At 35.7% G+C, this 19,143-nt stretch overlaps 1 protein-coding gene across 13 annotated transcripts in view; it reads left to right on the top strand.

The window, feature by feature from the left end:
• CLASP2 (cytoplasmic linker associated protein 2) overlaps positions 1 to 19,143 on the top strand; it is a 147,602-nt gene that overhangs the window by 112,624 nt on the left and 15,835 nt on the right. For 10 of the 13 annotated variants that reach the window (XM_059850525.1, XM_059850502.1, XM_059850469.1 and 7 more), the window contains 7 exons: positions 2,584 to 2,828; positions 3,387 to 3,450; positions 8,494 to 8,657; positions 9,364 to 9,442; positions 14,173 to 14,316; positions 17,983 to 18,126; positions 18,490 to 18,599. In XM_059850525.1, the coding sequence (XP_059706508.1) occupies positions 2,584 to 2,828; positions 3,387 to 3,450; positions 8,494 to 8,657; positions 9,364 to 9,442; positions 14,173 to 14,316; positions 17,983 to 18,126; positions 18,490 to 18,599 (950 nt within the window). The remainder of the gene's footprint in view (positions 1 to 2,583; positions 2,829 to 3,386; positions 3,451 to 8,493; positions 8,658 to 9,363; positions 9,443 to 14,172; positions 14,317 to 17,982; positions 18,127 to 18,489; positions 18,600 to 19,143) is intronic. The other 3 variants (XM_059850517.1, XM_059850486.1, XM_059850444.1) reach the window with 1 other exon arrangement.

Below are 19,143 nucleotides of genomic sequence, written 5' to 3'. Positions count from 1 at the left end.
TTATTGATTATTGTGTGCTATTTGCATCTCATTAAATACTTGTAAGTATCTTTTTTCTAGTTACCAGAATGCTTTAAAGAAATGGTTATTTCTCTGGTTTAAGAAAAACTTATTTTGAAAGTTAGTAAAAAACTGCAAATTAGACTCTGAATAACAGTCAGATATAATTCAATAGAGAGAAACAAAATTTCAAAATGTGAAGAACTCTGTCATATTCTTAGTATGACTATTTATTGATTTCTTGGTTAATACTTCTTTCTTGACATATTAGCTTAACATTTGTGTGCCTTCACTGGCATAGAGATCAGAATATCTGTGAAATCTTGCTTAAGAGGTCATGGTGAAGTTGAGTGCATTTTCCCCTTTATGTTACTACAAACTTGCTAGAAGTTTTCAGCATTAATTGTGAATGCTGGTTTGTAAACTGGAAGTCAGTCTGGATTTTGGAATAGGGAACAATAGAAAAATAGTCTATGGAACCTGGAAATTTTCTGGCTATAACTGGAAAGTCTGTGCTATGGTCCTCTCCACATGGGTGCATCACAAAGAATATCTTCAGTACTTTTTGCAGCCTCCTAGTTTTCAAATTTGCTGGGCAAATAATGTAGTAAGAATATAAGTTGAGGAGCAAGTCATGTTTCCAGTGAGTGCTCTTGAGGCTTGAATATGTCCGGCTTTGTTGGAGCAATAAAGCTTCTTCAAAGAAATTGGTTAACATTATCTGAATCCAAAATATCATGATGCTGCTCGAAATGTTAGAGGAAAATTGGTTTGTATATTTTAACTAGAGTCTGACATGACAAAGAAGGATCAAGAATTGCATAATTTTATTATTGTAGTACTTGCATGCCTCGTTCCTTGCCATGCTCTAAATGGTACAGGTTGTCCTGTAGAAATGGCTCCATGGAGATGGAAATCTGGTAATAAACACACTTATTGTTTTACCATAGACTGAAGATTCACACTCATAGTGGTATTTTTAAAAGGTAGAAGGCAGAGTCCTGACATACGTAATATAAATACAAAAATATTCCAGATTGTGTTACTCTTTTTTATTTTAGGAAAAATACTTAGCCAGTTTTAGTGGTGGTGAAGCCAAAGAGGTGTCAGTCTTCTGCCCAAGATCCATTTTGAAAATTGCTGTATAAAATGCAGCAATAATGGAAATCTTTCCATATTTTTGTCTTTTACTTTAGTACCATCCTTGACATTTCAGATTCATTTGCTGAAAAATCTTTTTTTCCCCTTATGGTTTCTCTTTTCCAAAACACTTAACATCTCTGTGATTTTTCCCTTCAGTTATTCTCTCACACATGTATGTATGATCATTCTGTTGACAGTAAGCCTGCTTGTTTCCTGTTTTACTGATTAGGTTGTGATTAGTATTGTGATATCCTTTAAGTTATTCCATGGTTAAAAATGAGAGCCCTGTGTGCATGGCAGTGGTAACTAAGGGGAAAACAATCACTTGTACTACTGCTTCCACAAAACTGAGTTTTTAAATGCTGACTTCAGCTCCAAAGTTTGAATGGCAAGAGCTGTTTTGCAGAGGTGTGTGGGTTTTTTTCATTTTAGGATAGATAGCTTTTTTCCCCTCCTCTGATCTTTGGTATATTGTGTTTTGTTTTGTTTTAGGAGATTTTAGGCTTGTTTTTTGTTTTAGGAGATTTGGAATTTTGCATTATGTAGTCAGTTTTTTTGTAGAACATTGACTGTAATTGTTGCAATGACAAAATTTAGATATTAAAGTTAAATAGTTCAAATCAAGGTTTTGTACTTAAGTAACAATTGACTGCATGTGTAAAGTTCATGTGCTCATGCTCAAATATCACCACGTAAGACACAAAGATTTTGACAGAGAAGTCTTTGTGACCAACCTGCCCATGATATGTAATATTTTACTGGAAATGGAAACTTAGCAAACTACATCTTGACATTATGTGATATGCTAATCAGACACAGAGAGCTAAGAACAAAATTTACAGTAAGACTCTATATTGTCCAGTGGCAGGAAGTTTATTACTCACAGTGCTGCTATGCCTTACCTTCCTGTTCTCAATTTCTGTTTCTTTTCAATAATTTACTGCTAACAGCTCTTAGGAGACATACGGACTAAGGTATAGAAACTATTTTTCTTCTTTAATAGTTTAATATTTTGATATTTTGATATTAACATGTTTGATACAAAATGAGTTAAAATGTCAAAATTTGTGTAGACCTCTGATTCTTAAACTCTGTAATTTATATAAAGCTATGAAGTGAAATAACTAACTTGCAACAGTCTTTTGTCACCCTATTATGCAATTTCATTGGTTCTTGAAAGAAGACCTAAAGTTAAATGTTTCATCAAACGTATGTCTTCTCTGCGTTTGCTTTGGGTTTATATTTGGAATATCATGTAAGCCATACTTCAAAATGTTTTCATTAACTTGGTTTGACCTGCTGAATGGTTGGAGCCATTTGTCACTGCAGGGAGTAGGGGACACACCAGTTATTGTAACTGTTGGTGTTTTGACCCATTATGGGTATGTTGTATTATCCTTTTGAGAATCAGTGCTGATCTGGGGTGTCTCTGTACAATAGAAGAAGCCCGTGCGAAGAAGATACGAATCGTACGGGATGTACTCAGATGATGATGCCAACAGTGATGCATCAAGTGCCTGTTCAGAAAGGTCCTACAGCTCCAGGAACGGGAGCATCCCCACCTACATGAGGCAGACAGAAGATGTGGCTGAGGTCCTGAACCGCTGTGCCAGCACCAACTGGTCAGAGAGGAAGGAAGGCCTTCTAGGCCTGCAGAACTTACTAAAGAACCAGAGAACTCTAAGGTAGGATGGCATCTCAATAGAGAAACATCTTGTTTCAATGTTGGTGGGAGGTAGAGAGAGAGGGAAGGCAGGGTGTGTCTTTGAGAGTAAGATGGGGGAAGGAACAACGAAGCTTTTCTCACTTCTGGCTACTAGTGTATGTTTATATACTAGTGGATGTAGGGAATTCACAATTGAGAATTCTTGCCATACAGAGGGTTCATAAGATGCTTCCGTCTACTATCAATAGAAGGCCTTTTTTTTATTGTTGCTATAATTTTGGGGGTATTTATTCGGAAGAAATAGTTTGCTACTCACTACTAAGAGCACTTTTTTCAGTATCTGCCCTGTTACAAAAGTATGGTATAATACATGAGACAGTTTAAAAGAGACATTTGAAGAGGTTTAAAGTCTCATTTTAGATGAAAGCTATTACATTTTTATCCATGTCTCAAACAAAACTTAATTTACTAGATTACTTGATTCAATATTTACTGGTGATTTCACTGATTGCTGTGCATTAGTGTTCTAGCAGAACTAGCAGGGGAGTTGACTAATGTATTGTTGTCATTTTGACAGTCGTGTTGAGTTGAAAAGATTGTGTGAGATCTTCACAAGAATGTTTGCTGATCCTCACAGTAAGGTATGTGTAGGTTTTTCTTATTTTCAATAAATTTCTGAAAACATAAAAGAAAGGCAGGTATGGTAAATTACGTCAGTGATATTTGCGTATGTAGAATTTCACAAGCAAAAGTAGTTAATGGTATCAGATGTCAATTAATTTAATTTGGAGTTTTGAACAAGATAATTTTCCACCCTTTTTCTGCAGGATCATGGAAATAAAGTGAGGGTCAATGTCATATAAAAGGCATTGAAGTAGTTCACTGGTTTGTGCTGAAAATCTGTGTTTTTAAGAAGTTGTTTAGAGGGGCCACTTCAACACAAGTATAGATTTTCTCTCAGTGAGAAGAAAAGGCTCTGCAGTAATTTAAGTTACAAATAGAGTTGTCTGACTAAATCATACATAATCAGATAAACTATGCCAAATGTGTACTTAGTTATTTTCTAGGACATTGTGTATTATCATAGCTTATGATGTCTTCCATGAATTTTGTAGATAGGTCTGGCACTTGAGACTGGTGAATAATTTTTACGTCATTTTTTTAGTATTTCATAAGGAGACTATACTTTGGGATAAAAGAAAATGTGCTGTTTTATTCAGTTTTACTTAGGTAATGACTCAGTATGGATGATATAACAAGGAAAATGCTTCTGTTTTCTAAGACCATTAAAGACTTTTTAAGTGAGTTACTTTGCACGATAGTATTTTTACAGTTTTTATGGGAGGTGGGTTACTAGTACAGCTTGATTAAACCTTGCAGTTTCTCATAGCAGGAGGGGAATGCAGGTAAGGAAGGAGCCTAATAAATGTAATAATGTAAAAAAAATGCCTAACTTTATATTTTATTTAATTATAGGCTTGTTTGGAAGAAGTGGTGTATTTTATGTTGAGTATAACATGTCCCACTTTGTGTCGGTATTTCAGAATTAATAAAATTATAAAGATGAATTCATAATAGGGTATTATTTTAGAAGTATTGACTTTTCCCAGAAGAATCCTGAAAAACTACTTTGATTATGCAATACATTTTACATATTTTTTAAAATATGTAAAATTTTTTATTATTGCTGCAATGGAAAATAAAATTGAGAGTGATGAGAGGTCTTCACAGGTTAACTTTTGTGTTCATCTGTCCTCTTTATTTTTCCTGTTGGAAAAAGTAACTGCTGCTATCTCTGACACCGTGTATTTTGTAAATAACTTGCACTGCCGACAGCAACATGGTATTAAAGTTGATCACATACTGCAGAAATCCAGAAGAAAAGACTAAACCAAGCAATTAAAAAAAACCCAACTTTACATAAAAAATGAAAGCAGAGGAAATAATATTAAATATGGAAATATTGCTGGAATATTTGAAGTAATTACCAAATTGTTAATAGCAGCTTGGTTTAAGTGTGCTTGTTCTGTGGTAATTAGTATTGCAGTAATGCATATGTCAGAGCTAGAAGAGCATTTTACCTTTTAAATAAGCCTTTAAAAATGTTATATTGACTTGTTCAATTGATTGTTCTGTGTACTGGCCACTGTGATATGAAATTACGTAGCTTCAAAAAAATTTGGCCTGTGTTGTAACCTGTGGTGCAGCTGTTCCAGTCCCTGAAACCTTGCCTGCTTTTTGGTGTTGCAAAACTATTAATAGTTATCAATATGTTATCAGGAAAACCCTTTAAGTATTAAGAGTTCATGAGCTGTGATTTTTTTTTTTTTTTAATCACACACATACACCTACATAAATCTCATCGTAGACTCTACTCAAGTGTCTGTAGGAATTATGCTGTCATCACTTTTGTGGGATTTTATAAGGTTTACTTTAACATGATATCTGGATGGAGGGAATTGCATAGAATAAGAGAGTAATAATATTTGGAGGAGAAAATAGGAGAATGACTTAAAGGACATGCCAAGTGCTTATTTTAAAATTAAATTTGGTATCCCAATAAAATTACTTAAATTTGTCATTAAAGTTTTGAAGTACCTTTTTTGTTTTATTTTGGTTTATATTCCATACAGGAACTTTGTATTGATGGCCACTAATTTGTGTGTTTTTATCTTTTTCCCTTTTTTGTTGTTTTGTTCTGTTCTGTTCTGTTTTTGTTTCGTTTTGCATGCTGTCCCCTGTGTTGGAACTCTCTTTAGAGAGTAAGTTGGTTCAGTATTTGTTGGAAGCCTAACCTTACTTTGCATGAATGTGCAATTAACCCCTTTTCTCTATTTTTCTTCCCCAAAGAGTTCATGCAGTGTCAAGCCTTTTGCAATCATAAAATGCTATAAACAATTAGTAAAACGTGTGGTAAAGTTTCGAGATGTGCTTTATCTACTAATTAACTGACATTGTTTGGTTATGCATTCCTGCTTTATATTGTGGTGGTTGGCACATCTGAAATAATTCACTTTAGAGTTAGATCACTTATAATTATTTCCATATCTGTTTATCTTTTTCCACTGTCAAATTATTATGAACTTGAACTTTAGAAGGTTGATTTCAGTATTTTAGTTTGCATCATAAAAACAGAAACTGCAATTTTTGCAGTACCCACGTACATTCTTCAACATATAGGTGCTTGAGTTCCATTTTCCATTCCAAATTCATCCTTTACCTTAAATGCTCTTTCAGCCTTCTTAAATTCTTCATGCTGAGACAAAATGATAGGTAAAGTATTTTTTTTTAAATGCAACAAAATTACTTGACTTATTTTTCTCTAAATATTCTCTGTGGTAAATCTAAAATGAAGCAAAGCTTTAAAAAAAAGCTGAGTCCTCAATTGTGTGTATTTTTAACAGCTAAAACATTAGCACAGGATCTTCAGAGTACTTTAGCCATAGTGAATCATAATTCACTTTATAATGATTTCAGTTTAAGCCATTTTACATGTTTGAAGTGTCGTAAGAAGTCCATATTACTCCATCAAGTCAGAGCTTGTAACCAGTTTGTTCAGCTTCCATGTTTTAATGGAAAAGCCATGTGTGTCAGTGTCTGAAAACTCAATGAAACAGGTGCAGGTTTAAATTCTGCTGAGCTGTGTAGTTCAGTTTGAAGGATTTTGTGAGACACCCCCCACACACTCACAATGTAATCTTTATAGCACCAGAACTTGTTTGTTTGCTTAAGTATATTTTCCCCTTACTTTAGGGCTGTGAAAGCTGAAGGCTCCGTATTACAATACAGAAAGTGCATATTTGGTTTGGTTTTACCTCTGTCTTATAACTGTGGCTACTGCTTGAAGCCACAAAATTCTGTATAGTTTCAGTAGCCTGAGACAGAAGATGTTTCCAGCCTTGCACATAAAAGTCTTAGCCCACTACTGGCAGGGTAATTTTGAAACCCCAGACTTGAATATACATCTACACAGACAGCACAGAAGTTGGCAATTTTTTCCCCCAATATTTAGTGTAATTTGTAGCAAAAGCAAAGTTAATTAAAGTAGCTATTCCTGATGGGCTTTATATTGAGTAGGGATTTGTATTGTTCTCTTTCTAACACAGGTTTTTCAGTATTTAAGATATCTATTAAAAAATTTCCCCACATCTCCAGTAGATCCTGAAAGAGTCATAAAATACCTGGTTAAAAGGGAACCTCAAGGATGATCTGGTCCAACCTTTCCTAATAAAATGAATCTGAATCTATTTTTTATTTCTAGTGTAAGTTTGGAGGCACTACTTTAACAGATAACTTGTGTGGAATTTTTCTGCTTTCTGGTGTGAATTTGATTTCCCTGACTTGATGATCATCATGAAAAGCGATCAAATTTCCTCAGCAAAGAAGGCATGCAGCAGCCTATGCCAGCTCCTCCTTGCTGCTTCAATGCTGTGGGAGAAAGTCTGCTTCCATGGCCTAGTGTGTGCAGCTGTGTGAGGTGTGATCGCAATTTGGGGTTTTCCACTCTCACAGAAGCAGCAGAACTTGGCCTAATGACAAGGCAGTTCAGCTGCAGGAGGATGTGGGGCTTCAGCCCTTGCTCTGCACCAGCTCTTCTAGCCTTGCATCCAGACGCTCAGGAGACAATTTCTGCCCAACCCTCTTTGCACCACAACAGGGCTTCTGTACTCTACTCTGTGCTGGAGTGTGCATTGTGAAGGAATTTTTTCAGCTCAAACACCCATTTGTCTTGTCAAGAGAAAGAGGAGACCCATGAGCCACACAAGTATAGAGTGTATACATCCTGATTTCACACTTAGGTCTGGAAAAAACTTAAGACAAGATATATTAAAAGAACTCTTTTAACAAAGTTACCTATTTGTCACACCCTCCTTGACCCCTTCCCTCCAAAAAAGCCCTTCTTCCTGGTGTGAGTCCCATAAAATATACATGGTTTTGGTTCTTTTGGTTTTCTTGTTTTGGTGGGTTTTTTTATCTAATGCAGTCTTTTCAACATTATTTGTTGAAAAGAAAACAATGGATATTATGTTTTCAAAAAAATGGAAGTATTTCTGTGTTTTAAACACCTGCCAATCTGCAGTCTATTGTGGCTTTTTTCCCTACTGTGGTGAATAATTTTGTGTTGGGATACCTGCAATAGTAGAAAAAGCTTGTTCTGTTCTACAAGTATTTTCTGTAAAGGAATTGGCCAGTTTGTCATCATTTTGCAGTATTTAATAATGCAGATATTTAAAATTAATATTTTACTAAAGAATTCTAGCAGCTTTTTTTGATTTTTTAAAGAAAGTGGTTTTGTAGTCTTTGAGGCATATGACAAATCAACTTAATGATAGAGCTTGAGAGGGTGAAAAATTAAGTTTTACTGGAAAAATTGAGGTTGCGCCAGCCATCACAGTAAGCATTCCTTTTCTTGACGAAACTGCATGGAATACCTAATTGTCAAACTTCTACAGAAGTCGGCTAACATTTCCAAAGTTCTCCTATATCAAAATCCAATGAAAAAGCAAGGCAGATTTCTTTCTTTTCCTTTCTTTTTTCCTTTTTTTCCCGCTTGGCTGCAAAACACTGCCTTTCTCTGCCTCTGATTCCCTTACTGCTTTCTTCGTTTGTAAGTTCGGCATATGTCAGTGTCGTTTCCTCTTTTGCCCCATCCTACCCTCTTTCCATCTTCTTCTGCCTTGTAGGTGTTCAGTATGTTTTTGGAGACACTGGTCGACTTCATCCAGGTCCATAAAGAAGATCTGCAGGACTGGCTGTTTGTACTGCTGACACAGCTGTTGAAAAAAATGGGTGCTGATTTGCTTGGGTCTGTACAAGCAAAAGTTCAGAAGGCACTTGATGTCACAAGGTAATGTGTAATGAGCTCTTTAAAAAGTAATAATAAACATAGTTGTTAGCTATTTTCAAGGTTTTTGCTGCTTTTATTTTTTTGGTGTGCTGTTTGATTTCTGGAAAAATGCACAGCTCATAGCAGATCTTGAAACTTCTGTAAACCTTGTTGCTTCAGCATTTTGGTTTTATGAAATGACTCTTAATCGAAAGGGTTTGAGTCCTCAGTGCTGAACAATTAATATGATACTACTTAGCTGATTCCAGAATGTGCATTTGAGACGTGAATGTTTGTTGTCTCATCTTGTGATGTAGAAATTTTGCTTGCACTTCTTTTTTTTGCTGTGAAAGTTTCACTGGAATATTCATCTCTGCGTCAGCATTAACTTTTAAGGAGTTATGGTAATAATGGATCTGCTTTCTGTCTTCCCTTCCTTCTCACCAGACTTCACTAATAGCCTGACTTAGAATCAGAATTCTAGCATAGCATTATTATATCATTCCAAATTACTGGCGTTATCTGTTCTAGCTATAATTGCTTCATAGCAGGAATTCCTTAAATCTTGTCCTTAACATGGTAGGTAAATGTTTCTGAAAGGTGAGATACACTGGCACCTGGTAGCAGTTTAAGCTTTACTGTGAGGAGTGAGGGCTTATTTGGTGCCTCTCAACAGTTCTTAAAAGAAAATTTAATGTAACTTAATATTTTTTTTGTTTGTTTACAGGGAATCTTTTCCAAATGACCTCCAGTTCAATATTTTAATGAGATTTACTGTCGACCAGACCCAAACACCTAGCCTAAAGGTAAGACTTTTTAGGCTTGCTTTGCAAGCAGAAGTCATCATTAATGGAAATTTGCTTGTCTTAATTTTTGAATTTAGATTGTTACTTTTGTTTTGTGTAAAAACAAAAAAAAAAAAAAAGAAAAGGTTTTCATTTAGTGGATTTTGTTTTTATAAACTTTCAGACAGTCAAGCCAGCACTGCAGGACCAGCTTCGCTCTTTTTGGAGCTCAAAGGTTTTTGTCTGAATTACTGTTTTTATTCTTAACTCTATGTGAAACTCTTACAGTGTTACCAATAATTTTTATTTGAATGCCTTGTATGCTGCTACTAACCTTTGCGAGAAACTTTAAGCATGCAGATGCTCAGTTTTAAACATGACACTAGTATGAAAATGTTTGCTGCAAGAGAGATCTAATAAAAACACAGTACAGTAAAAATGAGCAACAAAAATGTGGCTGCCTAACATCAAGCTGGTTATGCAAACTCACTCTATCAAGTCTTTCCTAATTTTATGTTTGTGATTTCCCATACTTTGTCCCTAGTTCATATATATTTTTTCCTGTGTTCAGCCTGATAGGCCTTGAGTTATTTGAAATTATTGTAATATTAATATTAACTTGAGTTACTATTATAAAAATCAGCTACTTCTGTGGTACACTCTACTTCTCTGAAAGCAGTGTGTAGCTTTAGAATTACACACATTTTTACCTAAGAATCTGTAGTCCTGCCTGCATATCTGAAAAGTAAAAATGTGTTCTGTAGTACATTTGCAGTTGGAAAGAGTGTTGATTTTAGAACAAATGCATCAAATCTTAGGAAGACTTATAAGTGATGAGAATGGGGAAATAACAAGCATATGGTAACTGGCATCTTCTGCTCTATCCTGCACGAAATATTTTTACTCCGTTTGATACTGCACAAGAATATGACTTTTCCAGAGTTATGTTGAACCTAAAGTCACATGCATATGCCTTTTTTGTCTACAATACAGTAAAACTTATATTTTTAAGCTTTTGAGGACAGTTGATACGTTGACCACTGTTGCTTCGTAGAGCTGTATTAAAAAGGGACTGCTGTCATTTATTGAAGACAGCAAATGAGGTAGTAAAAATCAGTTTGTTGTTTAAATGAATCCTTGGAACAAATTGAGATTGGTTTTATTTTGCTTGGTTTTCCTCCCCAGGAAGGTGAATTTATGGTTGAGATATTCCTTTTTCCATACAGTAGTGTGTAGCTGTTAAAGGTCTGTCAAGCACATTTCAAAGCTGAGAGTGTAGATTTGGAGCAAGACATGGACTCCTACTAGGCTGATTTGGGACTGAGTTAAAGATTATTCCCTAAATGGTCGAGAAGGAATTCAGAAATATGAAACACTTGGTGGGAAGACATTCTGAAAATAATTTTGGGAGGGAATTCTGAAATCAAGATGCCAGTAAAAGTTAACTCCATAGAAGAGCACCTATAGTTCTATACTATAATATAGTATAGTTTGAAGCAAAACTAAGAGTACTTAGAATGAATTTTTGGGATGGTAAATTATGTAACTGTTTAAGAGAAGGTTAGCTTTATTTTTCCAGAATAAAGTGCCCCTTACTTCCTTTTTATGTGGTAACTTAAACTTCAAGATTCAGATAGTAAAGTTATTTATTGCCCACAGATCAGAGGTATCTATTTAATATCCACATTATTGAGTATTTTGCCTAAATCCCATCTTCAGTGCACCCAGAGAGAATAATTGATATAATCAATTGATGTGGTCAAAACCCACTGAATAATTGGTAATCCTGGAGGAGTACTCCAATTCTTGAAGTCTTGAGCTTTTATTCTTTGATAAATGAATATTTCATTGCTTTTCTTCTAGGAATATTGAGAAACAGCATTTGCTGTGACAGGAAAAAGAAGGGATTTTCAGCATCCCTAAAGATGGTCAGATAGAAGGAGGGGATGGTAGATCAGAAATTAGAGTTGTGTAATGATTCCTTTCTACAAATTACTTTTTCATCTTTTTCACATGATAGTAATAAATAATCATCATCATTTGGAGTAAACTGTCATTGTCATTTTTACATTTAGAAAGACAGCTAAGTCTCAGACAGTAAAACTTTAGCTTTTAGAGGGGTGGATTTGGATAGCTGGGCAATGAGATGGCCAAGCATAGAGAAGATAGAATTGTACTGCCTGATCCATGAGGGATGCAGCTTAGTGTACTGTGCTGTATCTGTCATGCTTCTGCAGTCATTTTAAACTTAGGTGTGGTGAACTACTGAGACATAGTTTGGAGGTGCCAGATGTATGTGTCTGGTTTGGTCAGATGTTTGGATAGGCCTAGGAGTCAAATGTTCTAGGTGGGATATAATCTGTTTAGCTTATTTTTGCAGGTGCAAAACATACAGTTTCCAAAGGATGGATATTGTCCTGAAATACACTTCCAATCATCACTTCATTTTTCTTGTGTTTCATATCAACTCAGCCTCAGTGAGGAGTTGATTTAAACATTTGTGACCAAAGTTCAAGTTCCTGAATCCTTCTTAATTTTGAAAATGCTGATTTGCTGACAATGGTTTTTGCCACAGTTGATCAGAAGATTTTTATTTTTTTTAACTAAGTCAGCATTAAAATTTCTAGATTCAAAAAACCCTGAGTAACTCAGATTTGCAACAATTTATCTTTAGTGTATATTTTAGTCATTTGGTTGTATAATGGTATAGGCAATCCCTCCTAAGTATTCAGTAAGTTAGAGAGAGACACCTGGGATGTGGCAGTCTGAAAGTGACAGTATTGAACAACTTCATAGAGAGTGGTTTCAACTTAACAGCAAATACTCATTCTAAGAATGCTGGAGATGCTTTCACTGCAGTCCAGAAATTTTTCTCTCAGAAAGATTAAATGGATTGTTGAAGAGTGAAATAGATTGTTGAAGATGTTAGCCTTTCTATTTCTAAATTTCAGCTCTGTACGTAGTTACTGGAAATATTGGCAAAGATACTTCTAAACTAGATTTGCTGCTCTTACGGAGTTTTACTTCAGTGTGGAGTTTTTAATCTGTAATAATACTGACCACAGAAAGGTGTAGCCCTTCCAGAATTTCTTACCTGAAAAACAATTTAAAAAAATGGGGTTTTTTTCAAAATAGCTGTCAGGTTTAGCTTTGGCAGTCTGTTTCACTGTGAAGAGCTCTATTAGTAAGAACTCGCTCCATTCATTTTCTGTTCAGTGCTGTTCTGTCTGAGAGCCCCCATCTTTGCAGCAGTCTGTGCAAGTTGCTCAGGAAGCAGTTCTTCAAACACTAAATAATCCTGCCCTCTCTTACATACAGTACTTCAGAGTCTCTTCATTAGGAGAAATACCTCTGGGTGTTCTAAGTGTTAGAGTCCTTAACAGCAACCTTTAAGTCTTGAATTAGATGTATTTAAATCCTCAACAGTCAAATGTAGTGGTGTCATAATGGTTTCCCTATGTAATCTAGAAATGTCAGCTATTACTTTGAATTTGAAAAGCCATGTGGCCTAAGGTTTTTTGCTGCAGAGATGTTCATGGCTTGTTTTTTTCCTTGGAAAATAGCTATCAAATAGTGTGCATTTGTAGATATTGATCTGCATAAAATGAAAGCCTTCAGCTGCTGCTTGGTATAACTTCAGAGAAGTTGAGCTTTAACAGCTGCTTTGGAAATGAAGTATTCATTATTAATCCTCATTGTGTGTGCCAAGTGTTTTTAATCACTTGCAAGTTTCATGACCGAGAGAAATTTCTAAATAGCACTACAAGCCATGAACAACCAGAAATACACCCAGAAATCTTTCTTTCTGGTTATGATGGACATAGGTCTCTCCCTCCTGGTAGGTATTTTTGGTTCACTACAATTATTAGTGAAAATAAAAGTAGCTAAACCTGATAGATGGTCTAAATAAATGTCCACAACTTTCGTTGACAGATTGGGTGACAAATTTCTGAGGTAGTGGGAGCTGAGGAAGTAAATATTGTAGACATACACAGGTGTAATAGACCTTTGCCCAAAACTGTGCAGTGGTGCAGTATTGGAGAAAGTAAAGAGGGGCTGCAGCCTGGGAGGTACAAAACAGGGATTCTGCATAAAACAGGTTTGTGGAGTAAGAGAACGATCAGATAAATCAGGGAGCTCAGGAGGTTTTCTGTCCTCCTGGTTAATCCATGTCTCTATCATCTAAATATATTCAAACAAAGTGTGCATGTGACCCATCTTAAGTCTTTCCTAGAACTGCTATTCCATACATGTTTTAGTACTTGGTGGGAAGATTCCTGTGGCTTATTTCCAGAGACTATGACTGCTCAACCTGATGGTTTGTGAAAAAGCACTGTGTTAACTACCTGGTAGGAGCTAGTAAGAAGTGATCATTGGTTCATCAGATGATGTTAATTTTTCATTTTAGCACTTGAAAAACTTTCTTAATAATTCTGAATTAATCTTTTCTTTACTTCTATTTTTTTTAAATATAAGCTTCTGCATATGCAATGATTTATGTCTTTTAGTTGCTACCAGTGAAATGTAATCTTTCTATGAGTATTTGAATGTCTTTGGAATAACTTTCTTCTTCAAATGTTAAATCTATTTGTAGATTGTTTTATTGCAAAAAAAAATTATATTAATGCTGAAGACATGTAGTTTAATTGGAAAAAAGTAATCTTTATTTTAGGGAGTGAACGCTCTGTGAGCTCTGTTGTTCTTGCAGCCCACTATTTTTATTGTCCACCTGACTCTGTTTCTCTTTGCAGGTCAAAGTTGCAATCCTAAAATACATAGAAACTCTTGCGCAGCAGATGGATCCAGGAGATTTTGTAAATTCAAGTGAAACTAGGTTAGCAGTGTCTCGAATCATCACCTGGACCACAGAACCTAAAAGCTCAGATGTTAGGAAGGTATGTTTGTTCATTTGTCCTTAGAATTGCAAAACATTCCAGGTAATTAAAAATATTGAAGTAAAAATTTTAAATTAACATCTTGAAACTCTCCATTACAGTTGTGTTTTTATATATGTTAGTATGTTGAGATTCTGTTTCATAATTTATCATTCTTCATTGCAAGTACTGTCTAGTACTAAAATCTCTTTACTGGTCATTTTTTGTACAGTTTTAATATTACTTCAGAGACCACCCCCTGTGATACTAGATAGCATATTTGTATCAAGAGTGAGTGGTAAATTTGGTAGCAAACTCAGTCTAATCTCTGTTGGATTTTCTAGAGTCCTTTATTTTTAACAACAGGTAGGTAGATAGCTGTTGAACCTTGGACAAAGAAAGTGCTTTGATAAGGTTATAGGCTTATTCTTGTGATGCTGCACCACCAGAGCAAATCTCCCTTTTCCACATAATGAAATGAAAATGTGAAATGAAAATTAACATTTGTGAGCTACATAGACACAGCAGGGATAAATAACTCTAAGAAATGTACTAGTGCTGTCTTTGGAAAGGGTTTCTAAACAGCACTTCAATTGGTAGAAAGCAAAAAAATCTTATCATTTTATGTGTGGTTTGATGGAATAGTTTTGTTTTTCTGATGATTACAGGTCATGCTGTGTAGCTGCCATTTTTAGTATGTCAACACTACAAAAATGCTGTACCTTTTATGGTTTCTCAGGGCAAGTGTCTGCAACGCAGAGAGCTAACTCTTTTTCTGTTTCTGCAGTTTGAAAAGCTGCAACAGTTAATTTGTTGAGATTTGTTTGCTTCTTTCAATTAAGTTTGAGTTTTGGCAGCTTCATCCTTTTTGGAGAAAGCAACTTCCTTTGTTTAGGAGGGATGTAGGAAAGAATAGTAGGAGCTGCTTACAAATTGTAATGTGAAGAAAGCAAAAATAAAAATAACCAAAACTTCTTGGTATCTAGAATGTTTGTAATACATAATAAAAAAACACCAGAGAGTTTTTGTATTGGGGGTAGTGTTTTAGTCATTCATTTCTTGTATAACTTCACAAATTTAAGAAAACAGTAATAGATGACATCCAATGGACTTTCCTTGCCTGGATATCATATTCTAGTAACATATAAAAGATCATAAAACAGGAGGAGAATTGAAACAGAGCTATCTTCTAAATCGGTGAAGTTTTAGTACTGACACACGTGGCAAACTGTCTTATCTGATGGGTCGTAACCCTAATAAGCATTTTTATGTCAATAAGTAACTGAATCATGCTAGGAATTACCAGTGAGTTTAACCATCTGGAACACCTTAATTATGTAAATTTTCAGAATTTATTTTTCTTTCCATAACACAGCTCTTTGAGGCAACTAACTGCAAAAATCCTTTAACTCTTGAAAGTAAAATTTGGCCAGTAAGGAGTCAAAAGAGTTATTCTGGTAGTATAAAATGTTTAATCCTCTTAACAGTCTTCTCAACCTGCTATCACCGCCTTCTTAATTTTATTTAGTGTAATAAGCTTTATAGAACTAATGTAATTTCTTTAAATTAAAAGCTTTTTCTAAGTAATTTCTGTGTAATTCATGGGTTTGGTTTTTTCCTTAGCAAAAACAGTTCCAGTGCTAAGTATTATGAAAAATCCTAGTTGATTAGTCTCACATTGGGCACTCTTAGTGTAGTTCAGTAACATGGGACTTCTTTCTGGAGGGTAAAATTCTGTTTAAAAACTTAGATTTCTTCTAAGATTAGAATGTTTCTGGGAAAAGTTTGAATCTGTTATTAGATTTTTAAGAAGAAAGCAAACCAAAGAAATATTTCTAATCCTTATTTCAGTCTTTTAAAGGTAATCTCTATGTGAGTGAATTTAAATCTCAGCAGAGACCTTATGCTGGGGAGAAAAAAACCTCTAAATACTCTAAAATGCAGGGTTTCTTTGGCAAGGAAGAAAGAGAGAAAATAGATAATTGCATTGAAAACCTGCTGCAAGCCAGTATCAATTTTGATACTATAGGCAGAGCTTCATTTTGTGCAAACTTGATGGTATCAGTTTCTATCCTGATACAATCCTGGACTGGCTATTGTGTTCTCTTAATAGCAGCTTAAATAGACACAGTATTTAGGAGTGGAGACTGGCTAACTACCTAGACAGAAAAGAGAAAGTGGTGATTCCCAAACCTCTGCTCAGCTGGGAAATTTGTCTTGGTTTTGCTTTGTATCAATTTTGATTAAAAGACTGCCCATTAGAAATGACAAGAGAAACATCAGACAGATTGCAGAGGACATTTCAGGGTGATCATTTGAAGGGAAGGCTGTCAAAGGGACAAGGAAATAAGTGTTAAAGAAAACAACCAGTCATGAGTATGCAAAGATAATTTGTGGCAATCTGACACGCTAGGATTTTTGTTGTTTAACTTAATACTGAGATGTGTGCAGGTATTTGTGCCCATACCTTGGCTCTCCACTTTTAATTAAAAAATGCTACAGTTCATTGCTCTGGAAGCAAAAGGAGGGAAATAAATGTCTAAAAGAATTTTCTAAACTACTTGCTTGGAGTGTATTGGTGGTTATGCAAGCTGCCTATCATTCTGTCTGGCATGAGGCACTGGTTCTCTCCAGTGCATGGCAGATCTTGAGGGTGAGCTGTGTAAATTGCACATAGTTGCTTAATCTTACAACCACAGTCTTCTGTTACAAAGAAGTCTTTCTGGAGAACTTCCTCCAGCTCTCATTTGCACTTGTTAGTTTAGTTACTATGTTGACAGGTTTGTTATACTATCCAGTGAATCTTCAAACTGTACAAACATTACTTGATTCTTTCAATCAACAGCTCCTGTACTAGAGGGAATCCAGCTGTTGTGTAATTTACTGTGTTGCTTTGTTAGTAGAGAACGCTGATTTCTTTATTTATTCAGGTAAAAAAAAAACCCAGCATATGTAAAACATGCTGTAGGATGAATGTGATGGTAAAGATGAACTGATTAAATTGAGAGTATGGGAGGTAACATCCAGTACAAAACTACTCCACAGTTTTCATATTCAGAATATGTAGTCAGCTAAATTCCATTGCCCATGACGTTTGCCTGCCTTTTAAGGGAAGCAGAGGCAAGGCTAACTAACCAGCTTGGCTGTAGGGTAAGTTATGAGGAGTATCAAGTGCTGTGATCACTACTGTCTCATTCCACATTAGGGTATCTTGTTTGGTTGGGTTTCTGCACTGCTAACTCTTCCTTTTTAGGCAAGTGTGTTACCATCTGTAATTTTTTACCACTTGCAGAACTCAGTAGAAAGGATCACATGCTTGCTCCTGCCTTGAGTGTTTCATTTCTCTCTCTAAATTTATTCAACTTCCCAAACTCTGAAAGCCATTTTGCAAATTCCTTCTTTTTTTTTTTTTTCTCAGTAAGCATGTGGGGCTGTGGGGCTTGAAAAGCACATTTCTGAAAGACTGCTTGTTACAATGATAGTTGTGTGCCTGAATTTATCAAAATCAGAACTTCCAGCTTGCCAGCAAATATGAATTGCTTTTGTTCACATCTCTTAACATCTTTATTCAAGCTTGATCAAGACTTAAGTCACATTTTGTGATTACCACTCATTATGGCATCTTTTGCTGATAAAATTACTTTGAAACTCTAATTAATGTCTTCAGTTTGTGTTTTCTTCTTGTAGGCTGCACAGTCAGTGCTGATTTCCCTTTTTGAACTCAACACTCCAGAGTTTACAATGCTGTTGGGTGCTTTACCAAAAACATTTCAGGATGGAGCCACAAAGCTTCTTCATAATCATCTCCGGAATACAGGCAACAGCGGTCAGGTATCCACACTTCTGTTACTCTTCTTTCTGAAGTTACTGTGTAAAAGCCTACTTAGTAGCTCTCTATGGAATGTCTTTTCCTTTTCCTTTTCCTCTGCAGTTACAGTTTCTAAGTCTGTGTTGCTTCCAAGTGGCTTAATAGATTTGGATGTGCTTCGTAAGAGTAGATTATCTTGTACTTTCTAATTTCAAAGTTCCACACGATTGAAATTACTAGTAATGGGTTAGACAGTCCAGGAATTTAGTTGAAGCTCTTTAAATGTTTCTGGGCACCAGAAAAATAAATGTAATAATAAATATAGTAAGTTAAAAGGGATGCTTTTAGTCCTACTAAAGTATCTTTTCTCACCTCTCCTTCTCCAGGGATCGATGGGAAGTCCTTTAACAAGACCTTCTCCACGCTCCCCAGCAGGTTGGTCAAGTCCTCCTCTCACTTCCCCAACCAATACATCACAGAACGCTTTGTCACCAAGGTAATGTAGACTGGTGGTGTTACAATTCCATATCTAATGCTTATAACACATTGTCCAAAATGGAACCCCAGCAATGAAAGCATGGGCAAAATTTTGCACAAAATGACAGATGCTCAGAAATAATCCCTCTTCCTCCATGGAATGAAACTGCTCAGCCTCCCAGAAGGGTCTGACATGCTGGCCTGAGGTGGGAAAGGGCTGTCCCTCTTGGAATGCAGATGGATTAGCAAGAGAGCAAACCAAAGTGTGCTTCTCTAACAAGTGTTAAAATATGTCATCTTGTGTCATGGTGTAAGCCCACTTAAAAACTAAGCATCATACAGCCACTCAGTATCCCCATGGTGGGATATGGGGAGCAATCAGAATATAAAAGAGAGAAAACTGAGGTAAAGACAATTAATTAGGTAAAGCAAAAGCTGCATGTGCAAGCAACAGACAATGAATTTGCTACCTCTTATGGGGGGGTCAGGTGTCCAGCTGTCTCCAGGAGAGCAGGGCCCCATCACTTGTAGCAGTGACCTGGGAACTCAAGTGCCATGACTCT

The sequence above is a fragment of the Haemorhous mexicanus genome, chromosome 1 (genome assembly GCF_027477595.1).
Source record: "Haemorhous mexicanus isolate bHaeMex1 chromosome 1, bHaeMex1.pri, whole genome shotgun sequence".
Lineage (NCBI taxonomy): Eukaryota > Metazoa > Chordata > Aves > Passeriformes > Fringillidae > Haemorhous > Haemorhous mexicanus.
This window is presented reverse-complemented; position numbering and strand designations above follow the sequence as displayed.